We start from the raw sequence: 20,834 nt of genomic DNA on the forward strand, positions 1-20,834 counted from the left end.
ATATATATATATATATATATATATATATATATAATGTATAATTTTTTGTATAATACTAATATTTAAAGCATTCAGAAAAAGTTAAATAGAAAACAAAAAGCTGAAGCTGAAATATAATAAAATTTGGGTAGCATGCTAGGTAGCTCAGTAAAATAGGTTCTAAGCAACAGTTCAACAGCTTGCCGGTTCCAGTTACTCAGACAGGGCAGAGCTATATTAGCCTTGTGTTTAGCCTAATCCGTACATCTGAACAGCTGATTTTTTATTATTATTATTATTATTATTATTAACTATAATTAATATTAACTATATTACTATCAACTATCAAAACTATTGTCAAAACCATTCAAGCAAACAGTAAAGCTGGAATGAAACCACAGAAATTTAAGCTGTTTTTTTTTATTATAAAGAACATCAAGCAGCTCTCTTTCATCTTTCAATTTTTTTTTACTGGCTTCCAACAGAAACACAAGCATATCCACTGAGATTTGCCTGACAGCTTCTATATGGAAATATGTACAGTCTCATTTGCCTTATCGTAAAAATTGTCCAGTACTAGTTTGAACAAGAGGTGGGACAGAAACTGGATATGCTTTTACTTTAAATTACCAGCAGCGATTACAATAAATAGATTGTTTTCTTCTCATAGTGACCACACACATTTATGTGGTATTCAGGAACTGATTTTATAGATACGCAATTTCCTTTCAGTAACTGTATTTTCCTGTAATTAGTGGTTTAAAATGTGTGTAGTGCCAAGTCAGTTTTTTTTGTTGGCACTGAGAATAGGGCATCTGAAGTTCAGTCAGAGTTAAGAAATACCCCGGAGACAAGGTGTCATCGAAAAGTTTATCACTTACATTTTCTGATTGTGTCAGGCCAGATTCAAACTTAATTAAAAAAATAGTAAAGAAGAAAAGAGATTTCATCAATTTTTTCCAATTTTCAAGTTTTTCATTTCTGCCTCTTGCAGTTTCTTTAATTATTTTTTCTTTTTCTTTTTGTACATCTAATGGTATTATCCCAACCTACTTTTGTTATAACTTATTGTTTTTCTTTCTGTTCATTTTGTTCTCCCAAAACAATATTTTTTTCAATACTTTTTTCTAAATTGTAACCAAAAAATACAAAATTTTGCAAAAGTTTTCAGTGTATGAGTATGGCTGCAACATAGTTTATATAAAAAAAACTATAGATAAAATATTGATATTGACTAATAGTTGTAACTGCAGAAACACACTACACACAAATGCGTCTGATTAAGCTAATAAGCCTAATTTTATGTTCCAGTTTCAGCAGTCATTATAGGTGAAATGTGCATTGGAACAGGTAGCCACGCCCACAATGGGGCAGTGATTTCGAGGAGGGCAGAATTAGGCATTGACTGTTTTCTCCAAACCTGTACATACCGTGTGTATTGCATTTTCAATATTGTAGAGGTTTTGAGATGCCGTTTTGTTCCTTTAAGGGTGAAAGAAAAAATACACGTTAGGAAATGTCAGTTTTCTTAAGCACTGAAAAAGGTCTTGTGTTAAGGCCCACTGTCTAGTGAGACCACAACAGAAATCCTTGCCACATCTGAAACTTAACTGCATGCTGGCATTTATAGCAATCCAGGGTGTTTTTTTCTTATCCATTGCCAATCAGTCCTAAAATGTATTTATGCCGTGTCGCCGTTCCCATTCATTTAATGAAAATGAAGCCAAAATCTTGCGGCATGTTGGCGATCCTGAAACCCAAGTCTGCGCAGTAGAGACCAGAGGAGGGAGAAAGACTGTGGAGAGACAGCCTACTCATTTAAATAACCCCGCCCCAAGGGCTGCCTCGAGGTCACAGGCTGCAGAGCGAAGCGGAGCTGATGATCTGTTATTGGTCCCGCCAATAACCAGTCCTTTTACAATAACCACACCTTTTTGAATAGAGCTGAATAACATTTTAAAAAAGGAATTCTGTGGGGATATAAAAAAAATACAATATAAGCAGAGGTTACACTAGCTGTTGCATTTAAAAAATGGAGCTAGAATTACAGTATATTGGAAAAAAACGTGATTAAAAGTTGTCTGTTTTGCCATTGAAACCTATAGGGATAGGTTGGGTTACACAGTTTTCTGAAACCGAACAGCAGGGGGCACCCGACCTGTTTTGGCTTCACTTCTGAGAGACGATGCTCTGTCCAGCTATACACAGCTATGAGAGAGACACAGTTCACTGTGCAAACCACGTGTGCAGGATACACATGTATCATACAGAGAAGAAGCCATATATTAACACCGTTTATAAATTACACCGTCTTCTCTGGGCTAAAGGTCATTTAAAACGGACTGAGGCAAAATGGAAAATTAGTTGTGCAGACTCAAGTGGTGACGAACCATCCAGCTGCATCTCTGATGGTATGTGTGAGCCACTTACACTTATACTATTAATGTTGAACAGCATGTAGAGGTTTCAGTGAAGGCTTTCCAGACTTTAGCAAGACGGTGTTAAACCTCACACTGGATCCCTCACATCAGCATTTTGCAGAAGGAGAGTGTTGGGTGCCGTTTTTCAACCGGTTGCTGTGTACAAGATAAAGTAAACCACATACAGTTAACCTCAGGCTGTTTTAGTCCTCTCTGATGTGGCATGTTGCGAAATATTCCATCTCATCCTGTGGAAAAAGTGTTAGCTGTGATGTAACTGTGTAAGTGTGGCAAAGAAAGAAAAAATAAGAGAGATAAAAACCTGGCAATTGTGAACCCCCTTAGGCTTTGTATGACACAACACTGAAACTTGAAGCTCAGTAGTTAAACATGTCTCTGGGCATTCTGCATAGTTTCCATTGAAACCAGTGGATTTAGTTTCTGAGACCTTTCACATACAATGAATTGAATTTAGTTAGTTATTCTACAGACAGAGATATACTATAGTAGCTGCACAATCCTAATTCCAAAAAGTAAATCACTAATTTAGAGCTTTACATTATCTGCAGTGTATCTAAAAAAAAAAAGCAACGGAAACTGGAAAAGTGAGTGGCACTAATAAACTGAGACTAGAGGGCGTATTTGCCACCAACTCCCGTGACTGGCTATACAAAGAGAGAGGCGGAGTCTCGCAGAAGCAAAGGTGATCAGAGCTTACCAATCTTGTAAAAAAAAAAAAAAAAAGTCTAAAAATTGTGGAACAATTTAGGAAAATGTTCCTCAATGAAAAATTGTGAAGACGTTGGAAATCCCACCGTTTCCCACCATACAGCCCATAATACAATCGAAAGGAACAAGGCCTACAGTCAGTATTGGATGCTGGTGAACTTCGGGCCCTCAAGCGGTACTACTTTAATGTGTTATACTGTCAGAAATTAAGCGTACTAAAGTTCACCATGATTCTCTCCAAATCAACCCAGAAACTTATCTTGTTTTTAAATTTTAGATTTAAAAACTCCTATAGAAGCTCAAGAATTCAACTCTGACCTGTGAGAAGTGCCTCTGGTGTATTGCCCCCATTAGGACACCATTAGGAACCTCTACAACCTCTACAACAAATGCTGAGACGTAACTCATATAAGTCTAAATTTTTAATCATTTAATAGCATCACAGTTAAGCACTTCCTATTGGAGCGAATTTTTTTGGAGGAAAAAAATTATTTATAAATCGAAAACTTGACAGGTATGAGATTTAAGTATTTTTCTATGTACACAAACTACCATTTTCTTTCCAACTTTGTTCACAAATGTGTTTAAATCTCTATTAGTGAGCACTAGGGGTGTGACGAGATCTCGTGGCACGAGATCTTGCAAGATTAAAACGTGACTATATTTCTTGTCAAGCATATTTTTAAGAGAGATCTGGCAACACAGTAGATAAATGGTAACAGAGTGACCAACAAGACACAAACCATATGTAAATACTGTAAGTAAATCCTACACGTGACTGTTTCATACTCAGGTGTACTAATCCCTTAGCTCTGTACTGTATTTAAAAAATGTTCTGTCTCTGTTTGCACTTCAAGCATAGTCTTAATATGACTGGTTATGGTGATGCATAATTAAATTACAAGAGATTTAGGAGAAAAAAACACAAACCATAGACTTAATATGACTGGTTGTGGTTTGCACTTATTGTTTGCACTATATAAGACCTAGACCATGTGGCCTAAAATGTGGTCTGCATTAAATAGAGCATTTCATTTTGTCCACCACAGCTGTTGCTGTGATTCAAGGCAGTGGGCTGTGATGGCAGCTTCAGATGTTCAGATGTTAAGTGTTTTATGTGTTTGGGCTCATGTAGAAGCCAAACACTTGGTCAGAAAGTTTATTAACTGCCAAAATCTGCTGACACTAAGTGTAAGTGGATATCTCGTATAGTCACCTCCTGGGTCGTGGGCTAAAATTGGAATCTTTTTTTTTTTTAAATCTTAAGCCAGCTGCTAAGAGGAGCCAGCTGTTGTTACGTGTTGGAACAAAGTTTGAAGATGTTGAGAAATGTTTTCTGTCTGGAATTCTCATCAGTTGACAATAAGTTCCATTGTGCTCCAGTGAATAACCATATATTACCCATGTCTCTATGTTTGGAGAAACCAGTTATAAAAAAAAATAAAACAGCTTTTACTGATGGCCTGTTTCCCTTTTTCTAATGAAGGTTAGAATAAGCAGCTAAACTTTATTTACTTTATTGGCTCCAATAAAGCTCTCAGTTAAACTTAGTAACTCAGCACATTACAAACGTCTCATTTTAAAAGCATCAAAACTACCTTAAGGTAAACTGATGTCTCTGTTATATATTTGCATAATACTTCATTTATATGCAGATCAAACACAGATCAGCCACAGCATTAAGACCAGCTTTCTTATATACATTACACTAGTCAGCAATAACATTATCACCACCTTCTTGTTTCTGTTTTCCTTGTAGCTGGTTTTAATATTACCTTAACAGCATTAGTCCTAGATTTTTGTATTAATCATTTGATTCATTAAAATAACTATGCTTTTAAATAGAAATCAAAAACCTCAAAAACCTATTGTGTCTGAAACCTATTAAATAGCGTGATTCATTATGGATCATAACAGATAATTGACTTTAAAATGACCAAGTAGTCATAAATTAAGGGGAAAACAAATCCTGTAAAATGGAAAAAGATGCAGGTTAACAGTTTTATAATTGCATCACAGACCTCTGAATTGTAATCAGATTGAATTATAAGGTGCCTAGAGATTCCCACCCCTATTTACTAAATTAAAACTAAAAACTAAAATGTGCTGTATTTCTGCAATGTTTCATTTGATCTGGAATTGGAGTGCTCCAACAGATCGGATTTTAGAGCAGAAATGTTATACCGTTTATTGGTCACACACACTACTGTCCAACTTCTATCTGTTGACATGTTTTCTTACTGATTGTATGCTCAAAATACCATAGAATGCAATGCTCACTTGGTACAATGCTAACAATTACAGCTCTGGAAAAAATTAAGAGACCACTTCAGTTTCTGAATCAGTTTTACTGATTTTACTATTTATAGGTTTATGTTTGAGTAAAATAAACATTTGTTGTTTTATTCTATAAACTACAGACAACATTTCTCCCAAATTCCAAATAAAAAAATATTGTCATTTAAAGCATTTATTTGCAGAAAATGAGAAATGGAATGATGCAGAGCTTTCAGACCTCAAATAATGCAAAGAAAACATGTTCATATTCATAAGGTTTTAAAAGTTCAGAAATCAATATTTGGTGGAACAACCCTGGTTAACCCATGTTCTTCTCCACCAGTCTTGCACACTGATTTTGGATATCTTTATGCCACTCCTGGTTCAAATATTCAGGCAGTTCAGTTTGGTTTGATGGCTTGTGATCATCCATCTTCCTCTTGATTATATTCCAGAGGTTTTAAATTTGGTAAAATCAAAGAAACTAATCATTTTTAAGGAGTCTCTTTTTTTCTTCTTCTTCAAAGTTTAGATCCGAATGTTTACCTGGAACACATTTATCTCTGGTGTGACCTCATTCCCTGCTTTGACATCCGAGTTAAATGGAGCGCAGCATTTGACTTATATTTCAGAATGTATGCAGGTTCTTATCAAAATATAACTTAAACTAGCAGAAAAAAACTTCTGTTTACTGAAATGATTGATATAGGGTTTTAGAATGTAATTCTTGAATTCTTGACCTGTAACCTATGATTTTGGTATTTGGTTTGTGGTACCTTTCACACCTGTTTTTTTTTTGGTTCAGACTAAACTGGAAAGTCAGATGTGAACCAAGCAGGATAGGTGTTATTGCTCTTATGCCAAAAATCAGTGTTTCATTATTTTCTGTATTGTTTTCAAAGTCAAGAGGCTTTTATTGTCATTCCATCCGAGTACAAGTACACAGTGCATTGTAATTATGTTCCTCCGTTGAGTGTGTGTAGCGTGATGGGGGTTTCAGTCTTTGTGTGTGTGTGTGTGTGTGTTTGTGAGGAGCAGAGATTGTAAAAAAGATTCCCATTCATTTAATGAAAATGAAGCCAAAATCTTCCACCATGTTGCCGATCCTGATACCACACCTTTTTGAATAGAGCTGAATAATGTTTTAAAAAACAGATTCTGTGGGGATATAAAAATTTGACAATATAAGCAGAGGTTACACTAGCTGCTGTATTTAGCTGTTAGTTCAGTCCGTATGTGAGTGAGTGTGTGAGGAGTGAGGGGCGGTTTCAGTTCAGTTTCTGTGTCCTGACTGCCTGGTGGAAGATGCTGTTGCACAATCTGGTAGCGGGGGCTTAGCTAACTTCATTGTGAAAAGTCAGTGTGGGTGGAATCTCCCACAATACTGGTGGCTTTGCGGATGCAGCGTGTGGTGTAGATGTCTGTGGAGGAGGGAAGACAGTCCCAGATCTCACCATTCTCAGTTCCCAAACCAGACAGTAATGCAGGTGCTCTAGATGGTGAGGATGGAAGGTGGAAAATATGCTTTCCTCAGTCTCTGTAGGCAGTAATGTTGTTCCTGTGTGCTGCCAAAACTGCTTCGACCTGCCAAACCATAGTCATAAAACATAACCTTCAGGGTGTAGCAGGTCCTTGAAAGCCATGTAATTTGTGAGGTGGAGCTGTTGTAGATCAGGCATGTTGTTCCAAGCCATTCCACAGATTCTTGCTTGGGTATATATGAGAGGAATATGTAGACCACACCTACACCTTGTATTGGATGTGGTGTAAGGATTCGGTCTCAATAGCTGTGGTCTTCTGCTTGTGGTTTTCCACCAAAACACTCTGAACTAGAGCTACACAATAAATCAACACTGAAGAATGCAGAATGTCACGAAAGCAAATGATATCACACATCATGTCATGCTACCACCTGCTTGATACAAAAAGAATATCCAGTTTTCATGGCATATCTTTTAGAAGCAGATCATATCAAATATATTTTACTCCAAAGTTTGATATAAAGGGGGTATTGTAAATATCAGGACATTTTAGTAATACTGTATTTATAATACACTCAGTAGAACAATATAACTATTTATGAATGAATGGCGGCAGCCAAAATGCACAGCGCACTCTTAAACGGAAACGACCGTCCATGTGGAGGACTGCATTAGGCACTACAGCATTTATCCAGGACAGAGTGCCAATCCATATCTGTTCAGTCATGCATACATTTTAGACACACAATCTTATACAATACACATACCTATACATACATCACCAAATCAATTTAGAGTATTCAATTTTGCTGGACAATTTTGAGTATCCAATTCTCCTTGTTATTGGACTGTGGGAGGAAACCGGAGTCCCCGGAGGAAACCCACACAGACACAGGGAGAACATGGAAACTCCACCCAGATAGTAGCCTCTTCTAAAGATGATGCACAAGAATGCCCAAAAACACTTTGATGAAGACAAGCAGACTAAGGACATGGATTACTGGAACCATGTCCTGTGGTCTAAAGAAACAAGATAAACTTATTTGGTTCAGATGTCAACCAGTGTCAGTTGTGAGTGTGGCCCCTTAGTGAGGAGTGCAGAGACAAGTGTGTCTTGCTTACAGTAAAGCATGGTGGTGGGAGTTTCATGGATTGGGGCTGCATGAGTGCTGCCAGCTGTGGGGACCTACAGTTCTTTGAAGGAACCATAAATGTCAGCATGCACTGTGACATACTGAAGCAAAGCATAATCCTGTCTCTTCGGAAACTGAGAAACAGGGCAGTATTCCAGCATGACAATGACCTCAAACACACCTGCAAGATGTGATGATGATGTGGAGGAGTTGAAGAGGCAACCTGGGAAACTTAAGTGAGTTCCATGCTCAAGGCAGTTAAGGCAGTGCTGTGCAATCTCAGTTTGTTTCCAATATTGTGCCTCCCTTTTCTCAACCTGCTGAGGCATGGATTCCACATTTACCCTACAGGAGAAGCAGGTCCTTCAAAGTCATATAAGGTTGTTGTGAAGGTGTGAGGAGGAGCTGCTGCATATCAGAAATGCCACTCCAAGACATTCCACAGATACTTACGTGGATATAAATACCATTAGCTCTACATCATGTTCCTTAAACCGTTCCCAAGCAGTAAATGCGTTGTCAGGGCTCATTATTCTTCTCCCCACTGGCAAATATCAGTGCTGTGAAAGGGTGTGCCTGATCTGTAAAGAAATGTGGGTGGATGGCTTGAAGTGACATCAACAGGAATGCTTTGATCCAGCGTTTCCCAGCAGAAAATCACTTTTTTTCAGTATCTCATTAACTTTGTCAGTGTATTCCACAGGTCAGCAGTGCACACAGTGTGCTTGGCCATCCATAGTGCTGTGACTCCAGTAACCATCATACAGTCCTTTACATTTCTCCACAGTAGCCCTCCTGTGTATTTAGTCCAGACAAGACAGCCATTGTTGCCCTGGCACATTGATAAGCCTTGGGTAATGCCAGTTTCACAGTACACTACGCAACTTTTTGAGTAGTCAGTCATTGTGCTGTTCACACCTCATGATGTGCTGTGCTGTAATTGCGAGTCAAGGAAAACAAGTTCATAATATAAAGTTTTAAGAGTACAGAAATCAATATTTTTTTTACTCACAGTTTTCATGCATCTTAGCATGTTCTCCTCCACCAGTCTTACACACTGCTTTTGGATAACTTTATGCCTTTACTCCTGGTGTAAAAATTATATTCCAGAGGTTTTTAATTTGGTAAAATCAAGGAAAAGCATCATTATTAAGTGGTCTCTGGTCATTCAACACAGAACAATATCAACCAGACATTTTAAAGGGTTTAAACTACAGTTACAGTGAGGAAAAATAAGTATTTGAACACCCTGCGACTTTGCAAGTAATCCCACTAAGAAATCATGGAGGGGTCTGAAATTTTCATCTTAAGTTCATTGTGCATCAAACATTGTGATTTCTAGTATATATATATATATCTCACAGTGTAAATACTTATTTTCCTCATTGTATAAGCCTTTTAAACTCAGTGCTCCAACCAATCAGCTCACAGTAACAGAGATGCTAGCATCTTTACAGTGTAGAACATGTTTACTAAAATATACAGGTGTGATTTCTTTACTGTTTTAGTAAAATACATTGTTCTACTTTCTGAAATTAAAGAAATACTCAGAACAAGTAGTTAGTTACTATTTATAATTTTAAATCTTTAGCTTTTAGCTCAATTTATCCGTATTCATAGAGGACTGACTCGTGGGCTTCCTCTAGCGTTTAACAGGGAAACAGAAAGGGGTCAGACTCTCCATACGCAGCTCTGGTAATACAGAAGATGCATTTGGACCCATGGTTCTCTCTTTCTATGTGATCCCATTGGCTGTAGGTAGCCGCTGCTCTTGACTCCCAGTCACTGACTCCCACGAATTGCCTCAGAGCAGAGTTTTTGTCATGTAAACCTGGCATTACAGATCGCTTTTGATAAATGTTTGATAAGGTTGATGTAGCTTGATTCACTTTATGTAACTATTTCCAGCACTTACTGTTAATTAATCAATATATGTTTCTCTCCACATTTATAGGGGTTTGCCCTTAACCAATATCGTCCCCTCCGGTGCAGACTTCTTTGGTTTCTCTCATCCCACCATCCAGAACCTGATTCAGAGCTGCCCTGGAGCTCGCAAATGCAGCAAGTAAGTAAACCGAGATCATTTTAAATCATTTAAATCATTTTAAACCGAGTCGATTTTAAATCAGAAAACATAAAAAAAATGTCAAAAAGAATTTGTATATATAATTGAAAGCCTGTGCATCAACTGCTCAGCGTCAGCTGTTCTGATGATTTGAGCTACTCATCATTGTAGCTACAATGTGGTACTTAATGACCCTGCGCATGTGAAGACCCAGAATTTTTGTTTTCATTTTATGAATATTCTGCTGTATTTAGGTGCATTATACAGCCTGGGCTTACTATTATTATTATTATTATTATTATTATTATTATTATTATATTTACCGTGATATAGTGATTAACACCATCTGTTTATCTTTATACTTCTGCTGGGAGCATTCTCTGTTCTGTTATTCATCTATGTTAATCTCGTCTTGAGTGGTTTATTTAGGTGGCTTGACCTGAAGAGACCACTTCAGTTTTTGAATCAGTTTCATTGATTTTGCTATTTATAGGTATATGTTTGAGTAAAATAAACATTGTTGTTTTATTCTATAAACTACAGACAACATTTCTCCCAAATTCCAAACAGAAATATTGTAATTTAGAGCATTTATTTGCAGAAAATGAGAAATGTCTGAAATAACAAAGATGCAGAGCTTTCAGACCTCAAATAATGCAAAGAAAACAAGTTTATATTATTAAAGCTTTAAGAGTTCAAAAATCAATATTTGGTGGAATAACCCTGGTTTTTAATCACCGTTTTCCTGCATCTTGGCATGTCCTCCTCCACCAGTCTTACACACTGCTTTTAGATAACTTTATGCCACTCCTGACGCAAAAATTCAAGCAGTTTAGCTTGGTTTGGTTGCTTGGTTTTCAATTTGGTAAAATCAAAGAAACTCATCACAGTGGTCCCTTATTTTTTTTAAAAGCGTGCATGCGTGCGTGTGTATTTATGCCCCTTTACCTTTTTTATTGAGATTTGAAGTGATAGGCCAACATAGCATATCATTGTGAAGTGGAACAAAAATGATACATGGTTTTCAGATTTTTCTTTTTTTTTTTTTTAATCTTGTGTGATGTGCAAAAGTAAAAACGTATATGAACCTTAGTAAACAGTTTGTTATTCGACCTTTGGCTTATTGTTTCATTTTGTTTGGTTTCGGGTATGGCCCAATATTTTCTTTTTGAATAATCACTCAGTTTGGAGCTGATTTTTAGTTTGGATCTGTGTGTGTTTGTGTAATCAGTTACAGTTGGGTTCGCTTCGAGGTTTGTCGGCCGGGTGAAGGACAGGTCCCACACACTCTGGCGGAGGAGGATGCGTCAGTAAACTTCGAGGCGTTCCAGCGCCTGCTGAGCTGTGAGGATGGCCTGGCCAATCAGAGCCTTTCTGTAGACCAGAGCAGCAGCACAGGTCAGCCAGTCGCATATTTCATACTAGAGCAGTGTTATTTATCTGAGCATACATACTATGCAATCAGAGCCTGAATCAGGTGGATCTGATGCAAGTGTGTGAGTAAGCGTGTGACCAGAAAGTGTGTAATAAACTGCAGCCTGGTTTCACCACACAGAGCAGCACTGAGAAGATAAGCCAAATAGTTTTACCATGATATCAAACAGCTTCATCTTTTTAAACAAACATGTTCTGGACTGATGGTCCAGATTCAACTGCATCAGTTTAAGAATGATCAGTAATAATACACACATTTTATATGCTTTAATATTTATTTTTCTCCAATAAAATTAAGCATATATTCTGTTTGTCAAATTGTATGTTGTACTGAATTCTTTTGAAGGGAAAAAAAAAAGAAAAGAAGGAATCAGACAGCAGTTACAGTAGCTGTATCGGGGTTTGAGCATCCATGTACTAGTCTGTACTATAAACATCCAGCATTGAGGAGCATGTGTTAAATAATACTGACATCTTGTGGTCAGATATGGAACTACATTTAAAATATTAGTATATAAATGTTTTACTGCTCTAAAACACCCAGTTAAACTTTAAATATGTAATAAATGGCTAAATGGATCCAGGAAAAGCATTGCTGGACAAAAACACTGCGCAAATTCTTGTAAGTTGCAGTACTGTGAAAAACAGTAGTTGCTGAAAGCAGTCAGATCCTCACAGGAATGCTTGAGAACCCTGTGCAAGAAAAGTAGAGACAGTTATTCCACCAAATACTGGATAAACTATTTTTAATTTATGTTTTTATGTATCGTACAATATAGACTGTTTTTTTGCTAACAATAACAATTGCTGATTGTCGTTATGGTATATAGGAATGTGTCATGTCATGGCATTATAATATTGTCTCATTTTTTTTATCAATTAAATCTATATTGTTAAATATTTTGCTTTTTATATGCATTCAATATGTAATATTCTGCAGTATTTTAGTAGATTTGTTCTTTTAGATTATATTATTATTAATTATTTATGCAGTCTTATATATATATATATATATATATATATATATATATATATATATATATATATATATATACTGTATATATATATTACCAGTCAAAAAATTTAGAACATCCCTATTTTTTTATTGTCCAGTAGCAGTGCTGTACGGCCCAGACAAGCTGCTTTTTTCTTGTATCATCTTCACCTGTCAGACCTGTAATTCTTCTCTTCACTGCTGAAACTAAGACAGTAAAGTCCAGTCATGTTAAGCTGAGCTAAAGGCTTTGCCATGTGGGTCAGCCAGACGTGACTCTTTCTCTACCAGTTTTCTTCAGTTTCCAAGAGTGTTTTAAAGTTGTAGGAAAGAGTACCCGCTGCTCTCTGGCTTTATCTCTGATTTAGTCTAAAGAAAAGATTTTGACGTTTAATAGTTACAGAGATGTAAGGCTTTGGAAACTGACATATGTAAAATCAATTTTGAACGCTTAGTTTATTTCCATTGCTAATTACCAGCTGTGAGCTTTTAACTCAATAAAGTGTTTACTAAGTCACCCCTCTTTTTTGTTTAAACAATATATGTTTTTTCAATATACTTTTACAATATATTACTTTGTAATACTTACTGTACTCAAATACTGTATTTATTTATTTATTTTTTTTTTTGTTAGTTTAGTTTTTAGTTAATTTGTGTTCCTTAAAGGTCAAATTTTGTTCACGGAATTTTGTACCATTTCCGGTTATTGACTGGACTTCAAAAGCCTAAATGGCAAAAATAGAAGATTTTTTTTTAATTGTTTTGAAATTTTTGCTGAATGTTTAAAACTGTTATATTTAGAGGAAATAAAAGGTACAGTAGTAAACTCCTTTTTTTTGCGTTTTGTTGTATACTTAAAAATACCTTTTGTAATATTATTTTAGGATTATATGTGTCTCACTTTTTTTTTATATAAATGATTGATTCAGATTTGTCCTATTGAACAGAAATGTAACAATTTCTCATTCTTCCTGCAGGACGACCGGTGCAGTCCAGCATTTCCTCTCAGCATCTGCTGAGTTCAGCATCTCTACAGACGCCATCAGCGAGCTCACTGTCCAACACGTGAGGACGCTCAGCACGGCTGCAGTGCTGGACCTGTGCCAGAGTTCCTGTTAAAGTGTTAGAAACTGTTTGAAAGAGGACTGAGTCAGTTTGGGTTGATGATGTAAAGCTGCAGGAGTGAATGCGCTGGCTGTCAGTGACACCTAGTGGCCATCCTGCTCCATTAACCTCACAGATCACCAATAATCTTCATTGTTCTTCTATAAGTACATCACATTACATTTCTGGGAAGTTTTGTATGTAGTTGGTCAGAATTGTTTACCCTGAGGATTTGTCAATAAATGGCTTTAAAATTGATCCTGTGTCTCTGATTGTGATTTTAGTTGCACGTTGCAAGGCAACTGTATGGTTATTGATTTATATTATTTTTATTATGTTTTATTTTATTGTTTATGTTTTAATTAAATTTTGTTGTGCCCACAGTTTTTTTAAGATATTAGCACTATCCCAAATCCAGATTGTTCATTCTTTGTTTCAATATTGTGATGTGTATACAGCTTTTGGATGCAGTTTCCACAAAGCGATAGGTTTTTACAGAATGTAAATAAGTATAAATAAATGTGCTGTAAGCGTTTTGGCATCCTACAAATAACACAACCATTAACGTGGAGTACCACAGCAACCGTTACCGCCTAAGCCACCATAGTGTCACCAGGGACACTATAAAATTCTCTGGCAACCACCAAGCATCATGGATGAAACTTTAATTGTATAGTCGTCACCTTGCAACAGTACCTTGCAACTAATGTCCTCTTAGTAACACCATAGCAACCTCCTGGGATGTCACAGCAACCAACTTTTAAGCAACAATTTAGTAACCAGATATCTACTCCATGGAAACCTCTTATAATACCATAACCAGAATACATACCACCTGGGATGTCACAGCAACCACTTAGAAACTCCATAGCAACTAGCTATCTACACCATGGAAACCACTTATAATTCCATAACAAGAATACATACCACCTGGGATGTTACAGCAACCACTTAGAAACTCCATAGCAACCAGTTATCTACACCATGGAAACCACCTAGAATACCATAACCAGAATACCATACCACCTGGGATGTCACAGCAACCACTTAGCAACACCATAGCAACCAGTTGTCTGCACCATAAAAAAACATCTAGAATGCCATAACAATAATACCATACCATCTGGGATGTCACAGCAACCACCTTTAAAGCAACACTATAGTAACCAGATATCTACAGCATGGAAACCACCTACAATACTAACACAAAAATACCATACAACCTGGAATGTCACAGCAACCACTAAGCAAAACTATACAAAACATCTAAACAGTGGTAACCACCTAGAAAACCATACCAACTTGGATGTCACAGTAACCATTTGACAACACTATGGCAACCAGCTATCTACACCATGCAAACCATCTAGAAAACCATAACAAGAGGAACTTGAAGAACTCTTTCCAAAAATGATCTAAACCGTGGTAACCAAATAGAAAACCATAGCAAGAATACCATACCACCTGGGATGTCCCAACAACTGCTTGGCAACACCATAGCAACCAGTTATCTGCACCATAAAAAACATCTAGAATGCCATAACAAGAATACCATACAACCTGGGATATCACAGCAACCACCTAGCAAAACTATAGCAACCAGCTATCTGTAATATGGTAACCACCAAGAAAACCAAAGCAAGAATACCATACCACCTGGGATGTCACACCAACTGCTTTGCAACACTTTAGCAAACAGCTATCTACACCATGGAAACCACCTAGAATACCATACCATCTTGGATGTCACAGTAACCACTTGCCACGCTATGGCAACCAGCTATCTACACCATGGAAACAATCTAGAAACCATAACAAGAGGAACTTGAGGAACTCTTTCCAAAAATTAAGCTGATGCAAAGGTGGACCATGCAACATGCCAATAACCCAAAACATCCAAATGTGCGTAGCTCCTCATACTCCAATTAAGCATTGCATTGTGGGATAGGATTGTCAATCGTAAAACGACTGGTTCTGAGTATGTTTCGTGGATATCTGAGTATACTCAATTTTCACACACTTGAGCAGCATGCAACACAATTAAGTATCATATTTTTCGCACTATAACTCAAACTCACACTTAAAATCCTTTTTTCCCATTCAGAGGTGAGTATTATCGGCCTGCAGTCTGTGTGTTTACAGTGTCAAAACAAGCTACGCGGGACAAACCGCTAGCTAATATCGCTCGCTCTGGCTTATAGAAATACTCAGGGTTAGCGGTTAGCCACTAATGCTCCAGCCTTAATGCTGGATAAATTCGGGAATCTAATCTATCTTCTGTAAATAAACTAAAGCACTTTACTTACCCAAATAAACAGTTTTCAGGAGAGAAATCTGTGTAGATTAAAATCCATCATTCGTTTGACGTTAAAAGAAAGTCTTTTTTATTACAGTTTTGCTTACTTAGCTTAGCTTTACTTAGCTTAGTTAGCCCCACCACCACCCAGCGGCGAGAGCTGCTAAATTATAAGTTCTTTATAGTGCCTCTTGAAATGTGCCTTACGTATGAAAATAGACCAGAAAATATACATTCACTGATAGTGCGACTTATAATAGGGTGCGCCTTATAGTGTGAAAAATACTAACATCTGGTTATTATAGCTGGTAAATACTAACTACAGTATAGAGTGTCCTAACTTTTTTCTCTCAAGAAAATATAATTTATATTTACTGTATTTAACAAATGAATGCACATATGTACATATTAAATGAACATATGCTTGGATTACAAGCAGTGTTTGCATTCATTAGTAACAAACAGTTTGAACAAGAAATATTTTTAACTGTATTTCCATGCTCGGCCATAAGATGTCAGCATAATGTAACACATGCTCTTAGACACTGCTTTATATAGTACAGTGGACTGTGGTTTGAATGAAATAAACCAGTATGTTAGTAACCCACATCGTACACTATGCTGAAAAATTAATAAGTTAATAAGTATTAACATAAGTTTTGGGACGAAACTCATTCATCGCTTCTTCCCAAACTAAATATACTAAAGGGTTAATCATGATTTTATCTACTAATTCACCATGTTGCTTGATCACCACCTGCCTCATGCCAAACTCCTCAACCAGAGATGTGTATGAATGTACTTAAGTACTAAAATGCTGTATCTGTATCTACTGGAATATTATAGTTTCTTCTATTTTCACTTTTACTTTACTGCATACTTACGAAATGTTTAAGACTTTTGTAGTGCTGCATCGCTATTTCTTACAGTTGTAAAAATGTTAGGAATCATTCCAAACCCACATTATAACTGTGGTATCAGAGCAGTAGACACTTGGCACTGTCATTGGGTTTGAAGAAGCTCCTCATCTTTGAGTGCATCAAGAGATTCAGCTGATCTCATAAGAAGAGTCCACGCTGCTCCCGTTCTGCCTTTCACACTACAAACTTTCCACTGCTGTCTGTAAAAACTACCTAACACAGTACTGTACTTTTACTTTTAGGACTTCAGTAGTACGTTTAAGCAATAATACGTGTGAGGAAGTCTGTAATATTGGCAGTGCTGTGCTGTGGCCGTAGAGCAGTACGGCAGTGCCAGTATTACACATTATAGCATGAACCTTGAGTGTATTATTGCGATTATATCACAGTTTCATTATCACTGTTTATTGCAAACTTTTGAGTTATAGAGGATGAGAAAATACGATCGTTTGGGTTATAAACACTCCGTTAAAATAGTTAAAATAGTTCCATTTTTGCTCTTGTTGTAGCTGCGCTGTTTGGCTTGTAAGCGCTGCATCCTTGCTAGGTTACCTGTAAGTGGCGGAGTAATACATGGAGCGCTTCAGTTACAGTGCATTACCGGCTGAGGGGTGATCATTGGACATTCTGACCTTACTAATGCTTGTGTCACAGAAAACAATCAAATCCTAGTACAATCTAGTAGAAAGTCTTCCATGGACAGTAGAGGCAGTTACTCCAACAAGAGCAGAATAAACTCTTTTTGATACCCTCGATTTCAGAAGAAACAACAAACGAGCAGGTGTCCCAGTACTTTTTTCCTATAGTGTAGTTAACAATAGCTAGAATTTTATTATCAGTTTCCTATTGGACTGTCTTTAGTTTATGAACAAGTAAATCGTCTCTTTTTTTTTTTATTGAAGTGTGGACAAATATGTCCTTAATGTAGCCATGTTAAGCATTTCTATTAAATTTTAACTGCTTTTATATGTTTTATGTAATTTATGGGTAATTCCACTCCAACTATCCAAAACTTTCCTACGCCCTCAGTACAAACGCTCGTTTATAAACCACTCTAGCATAGCTGAGGATCAAACACCAGCACATATAAGCCTGGATTATTCCCACAAAACATAAATACTGTAATTACCATTATTTTCTTTTATTATTTTTAATTAATAAAAAACTGGTCTATGTTTTGCTTTTGCATCGTTTGTATTCATTCAGTTTTGTTCTTCTCAGTCAAACTAAAGGAGAAGACCTTGAAGGACTCCAAGAAGACTACCCTAATTCGGTCTCGAACCTGCGGCCTTTGACACTCCAAAGACTCCAAGGTCAAAGGGCCAGCAGTCTTTATCAATGAGACACCTAGGACCATAAGTGTTTGGGGGAGCTTTTGCATCCTTTGTATTTTGTTCAGTTTTGTTCTTCTCAGCTAAACAAAAGGAGAAGACCTTGAGGGACTCCAAGAAGACCTCCCCAACCTGGTCTCAAACCCACAACCTTCGACACTCCGGAGACTCCAAGGTCAAAAGGCCAATGGTCTCTACCGGTGAGTCACCTAGGCCCACAAGTGTTTTGGGTAGCTTTTGCATTGTTTGTATTTCGTTTGGTTTTGTTCTGCTCATCTATACAAAAGGAGAAGACCTTGAAGGACCAGAAGAAGACCCTGTCTTGAACCCACGGCCTTCGACACTCCAAAGACTCCAAGGGAAAAGGGCTGGAGGACTTTACCAGAGTGCCACCTAGGCCCACACTGTTTTTTTTCCCATTTAGTTAATGTTTGGAAAGTTTAATCCCACCCATACACACTCTAACAGAAAGTAGCCTGTACTGCTGTTTGACTGATGTGCCAAAAGTCATGGGCTAACAAAACCCACACTTTAACCTGTCAATTTAAGGTTGACAACACCTTAACAACCACCTGAGACACCAGAGCAACAGCATGGAACCCACCAAGCAACCCTACCACAAGCAACTGCCTAAAGTAGCATCGCCATCACCTTTGGACACTTACAACATACCTAAAGATCACTTAGAAACTTAGCATCATAGCAACCACCTATCAACAATGTAGCAGTTCTGTAGTAATCACATGGGACACATGCTTTTTAAACACTGTATACTTTTTAATGCCGTGCCCCCTTAGCAGTTCCTACTATTTGTGTTACATATTAATTATATAATTGATATTGACATTGATACAATCACACTAGTAACACCCAAACAACCGCATGGAGTACCAAAGCAACATCTTGACAACAGATGACATGACAACAAACCAATGGGATAACGTAGCACCAATGCAGCAACTCATAAGCAAGCTAAACCCACCACAAGGGGGTGCTGTTTGAACTCAAACAATTGATTCTCTAATAGACTGTGATAATTTGGTGCTCCACATCACTGACACTGTGTGTCCTTATTAAATAAATTAGGTCATTAAAGAAGCATAACGACATTTAGAAAAATATAGCGAAATGCAAATGACCGAGAATGTGTCACTCAGCGCTGAGAGATTAGATACAGGGCTCGGTGGCCCCTGGCAGCGAGAGCACACTTGCCTGCGTCCAGGAAAAGGCCAGTTCAGATGGTCACCCGTTTTGCCTGAGAGCACAATGCACTTAATGAAGGGAGGGTCAGTATCCTGAGAGACGCAGCAGGTGTGTGGGGAGGGGGTCCTGTCTGTGGGTGTAGGAGTGTGTGTGTGTGTGTGTGTGTGTGCATGTCTGTGGGTGTTGGAGTAAGTGTTCTAGGGGGGCTCCGCTTCCCCCGTTTCCTCACGGAGGGGTGGGAACAGGAAGGTAACAGTCATTTCCAGCCATTCCCGGCCTGTAAAGGGCCAAAGGTCACCTCTGCCATATGCATAAGTCTGCACTCTCACTTTCAGCTGTCCTCACACTCACTATCACTACTACACACACACACACACACACAACATAAAATACCTCAAATAAGCCATTTACACATTAATATATATATACAAATCTTTGTCAGTATGTCCTATAGATGACATACAGTATGTATGACCCTAAATGTGTATTTTACTACATGTGTAAGAGTGTGTGTGTGTGGGTGTGTGTGTGTGTGAGTGACTATGACCTATTAACACAAGACAGGAGATGAGATTCATTGGCCGTTTATTTTTTCTTAATTGTCTTAATATAGTTATACAATGACTACACTGACACAAACCTGATGAGAGCCAGTTTCATCATAACATTTTTGAGGTCTTTGTGACTGCAAAGTTCTTGATTTTTTTTTTTTCAGATTGACCGAGTATTGACTTGGCTTTACTTAGTTGACTAGTTTTTGCAATAGTATGGAATAAAACATTTTTCTGATAGAGCTATTTACTGTATACCAACTCTTCCTCTTCACAACTTTAAAACTGATGATCTCAAACACATTAAGAGATCAAGAGTGATTTAATGTAACTAACCTTTGATAAGTTCAGCACTGCTGTTAACTGAAGCAAGAAGTGCTTACTATGATTATTCTAAAATATAAAACATAGTCTGGCGTGTTTAATCCTTTATAACTACATAATTTGTGGGTTTTATTCATAGTTTGGATGTTTTTTGTTTTTGCATTTCCAAAACCTTTGAATGATACTGTATATAAACTAATTGAACACAAATATTCAGAAGAGATTAGTAATAATAGAGCCTTACTTTTTTCTCAAAACAGCTTCAGTTATCTGTGGCTTGAACTCTTAAACTGGAAATTCTCCATAAAGGGGTTACTTTAATGCTGTATATATTTCTCAAGCTACAACATCCCTTTGTGAGACATGGTGCATCCTAATGCTGAAGTAGTCTTGAGAACACGGTAAACTATGAAGGGATGCACATGGTATTACAGCATTAAACCGTTCACAACTGTTCACAAAAAAAGCAGATTGGGTTCTTGGATTCATGCTGTTGGCACCAAATCCTGACTCTTATATCTGCTCTGTGTTTCTCAGTATCCAGATTCATTAGACCAGGCTACAGTACATTTACCCTTTTTACATTTAGTCTT

At 37.3% G+C, this 20,834-nt stretch overlaps 2 protein-coding genes across 3 annotated transcripts in view; both read left to right on the forward strand.

The window, feature by feature from the left end:
• tbrg1 (transforming growth factor beta regulator 1) overlaps positions 1 to 13,874 on the forward strand; it is a 40,156-nt gene extending 26,282 nt beyond the window's left edge. Inside the window, exons 13-15 of one of the 2 annotated variants that reach the window (XM_022679753.2) lie at positions 9,974 to 10,084; positions 11,316 to 11,482; positions 13,490 to 13,874. In XM_022679753.2, the coding sequence (XP_022535474.2) occupies positions 9,974 to 10,084; positions 11,316 to 11,482; positions 13,490 to 13,581 (370 nt within the window). In that variant the 3' untranslated portion in view covers positions 13,582 to 13,874. Of the gene's footprint in view, positions 1 to 9,973; positions 10,085 to 11,315; positions 11,483 to 13,489 lie in introns of those variants that run through there. The other variant, XM_049483703.1, reaches the window with a different exon arrangement.
• The window catches only part of cfap45 (cilia and flagella associated protein 45), a 239,992-nt gene that overhangs the window by 137,683 nt on the left and 81,475 nt on the right, over positions 1 to 20,834 (forward strand). The gene's annotated exons all lie outside the window — the stretch shown is intronic.

This window comes from Astyanax mexicanus, chromosome 9, assembly GCF_023375975.1.
Source record: "Astyanax mexicanus isolate ESR-SI-001 chromosome 9, AstMex3_surface, whole genome shotgun sequence".
Taxonomy (NCBI): Eukaryota; Metazoa; Chordata; class Actinopteri; order Characiformes; family Acestrorhamphidae; genus Astyanax; species Astyanax mexicanus.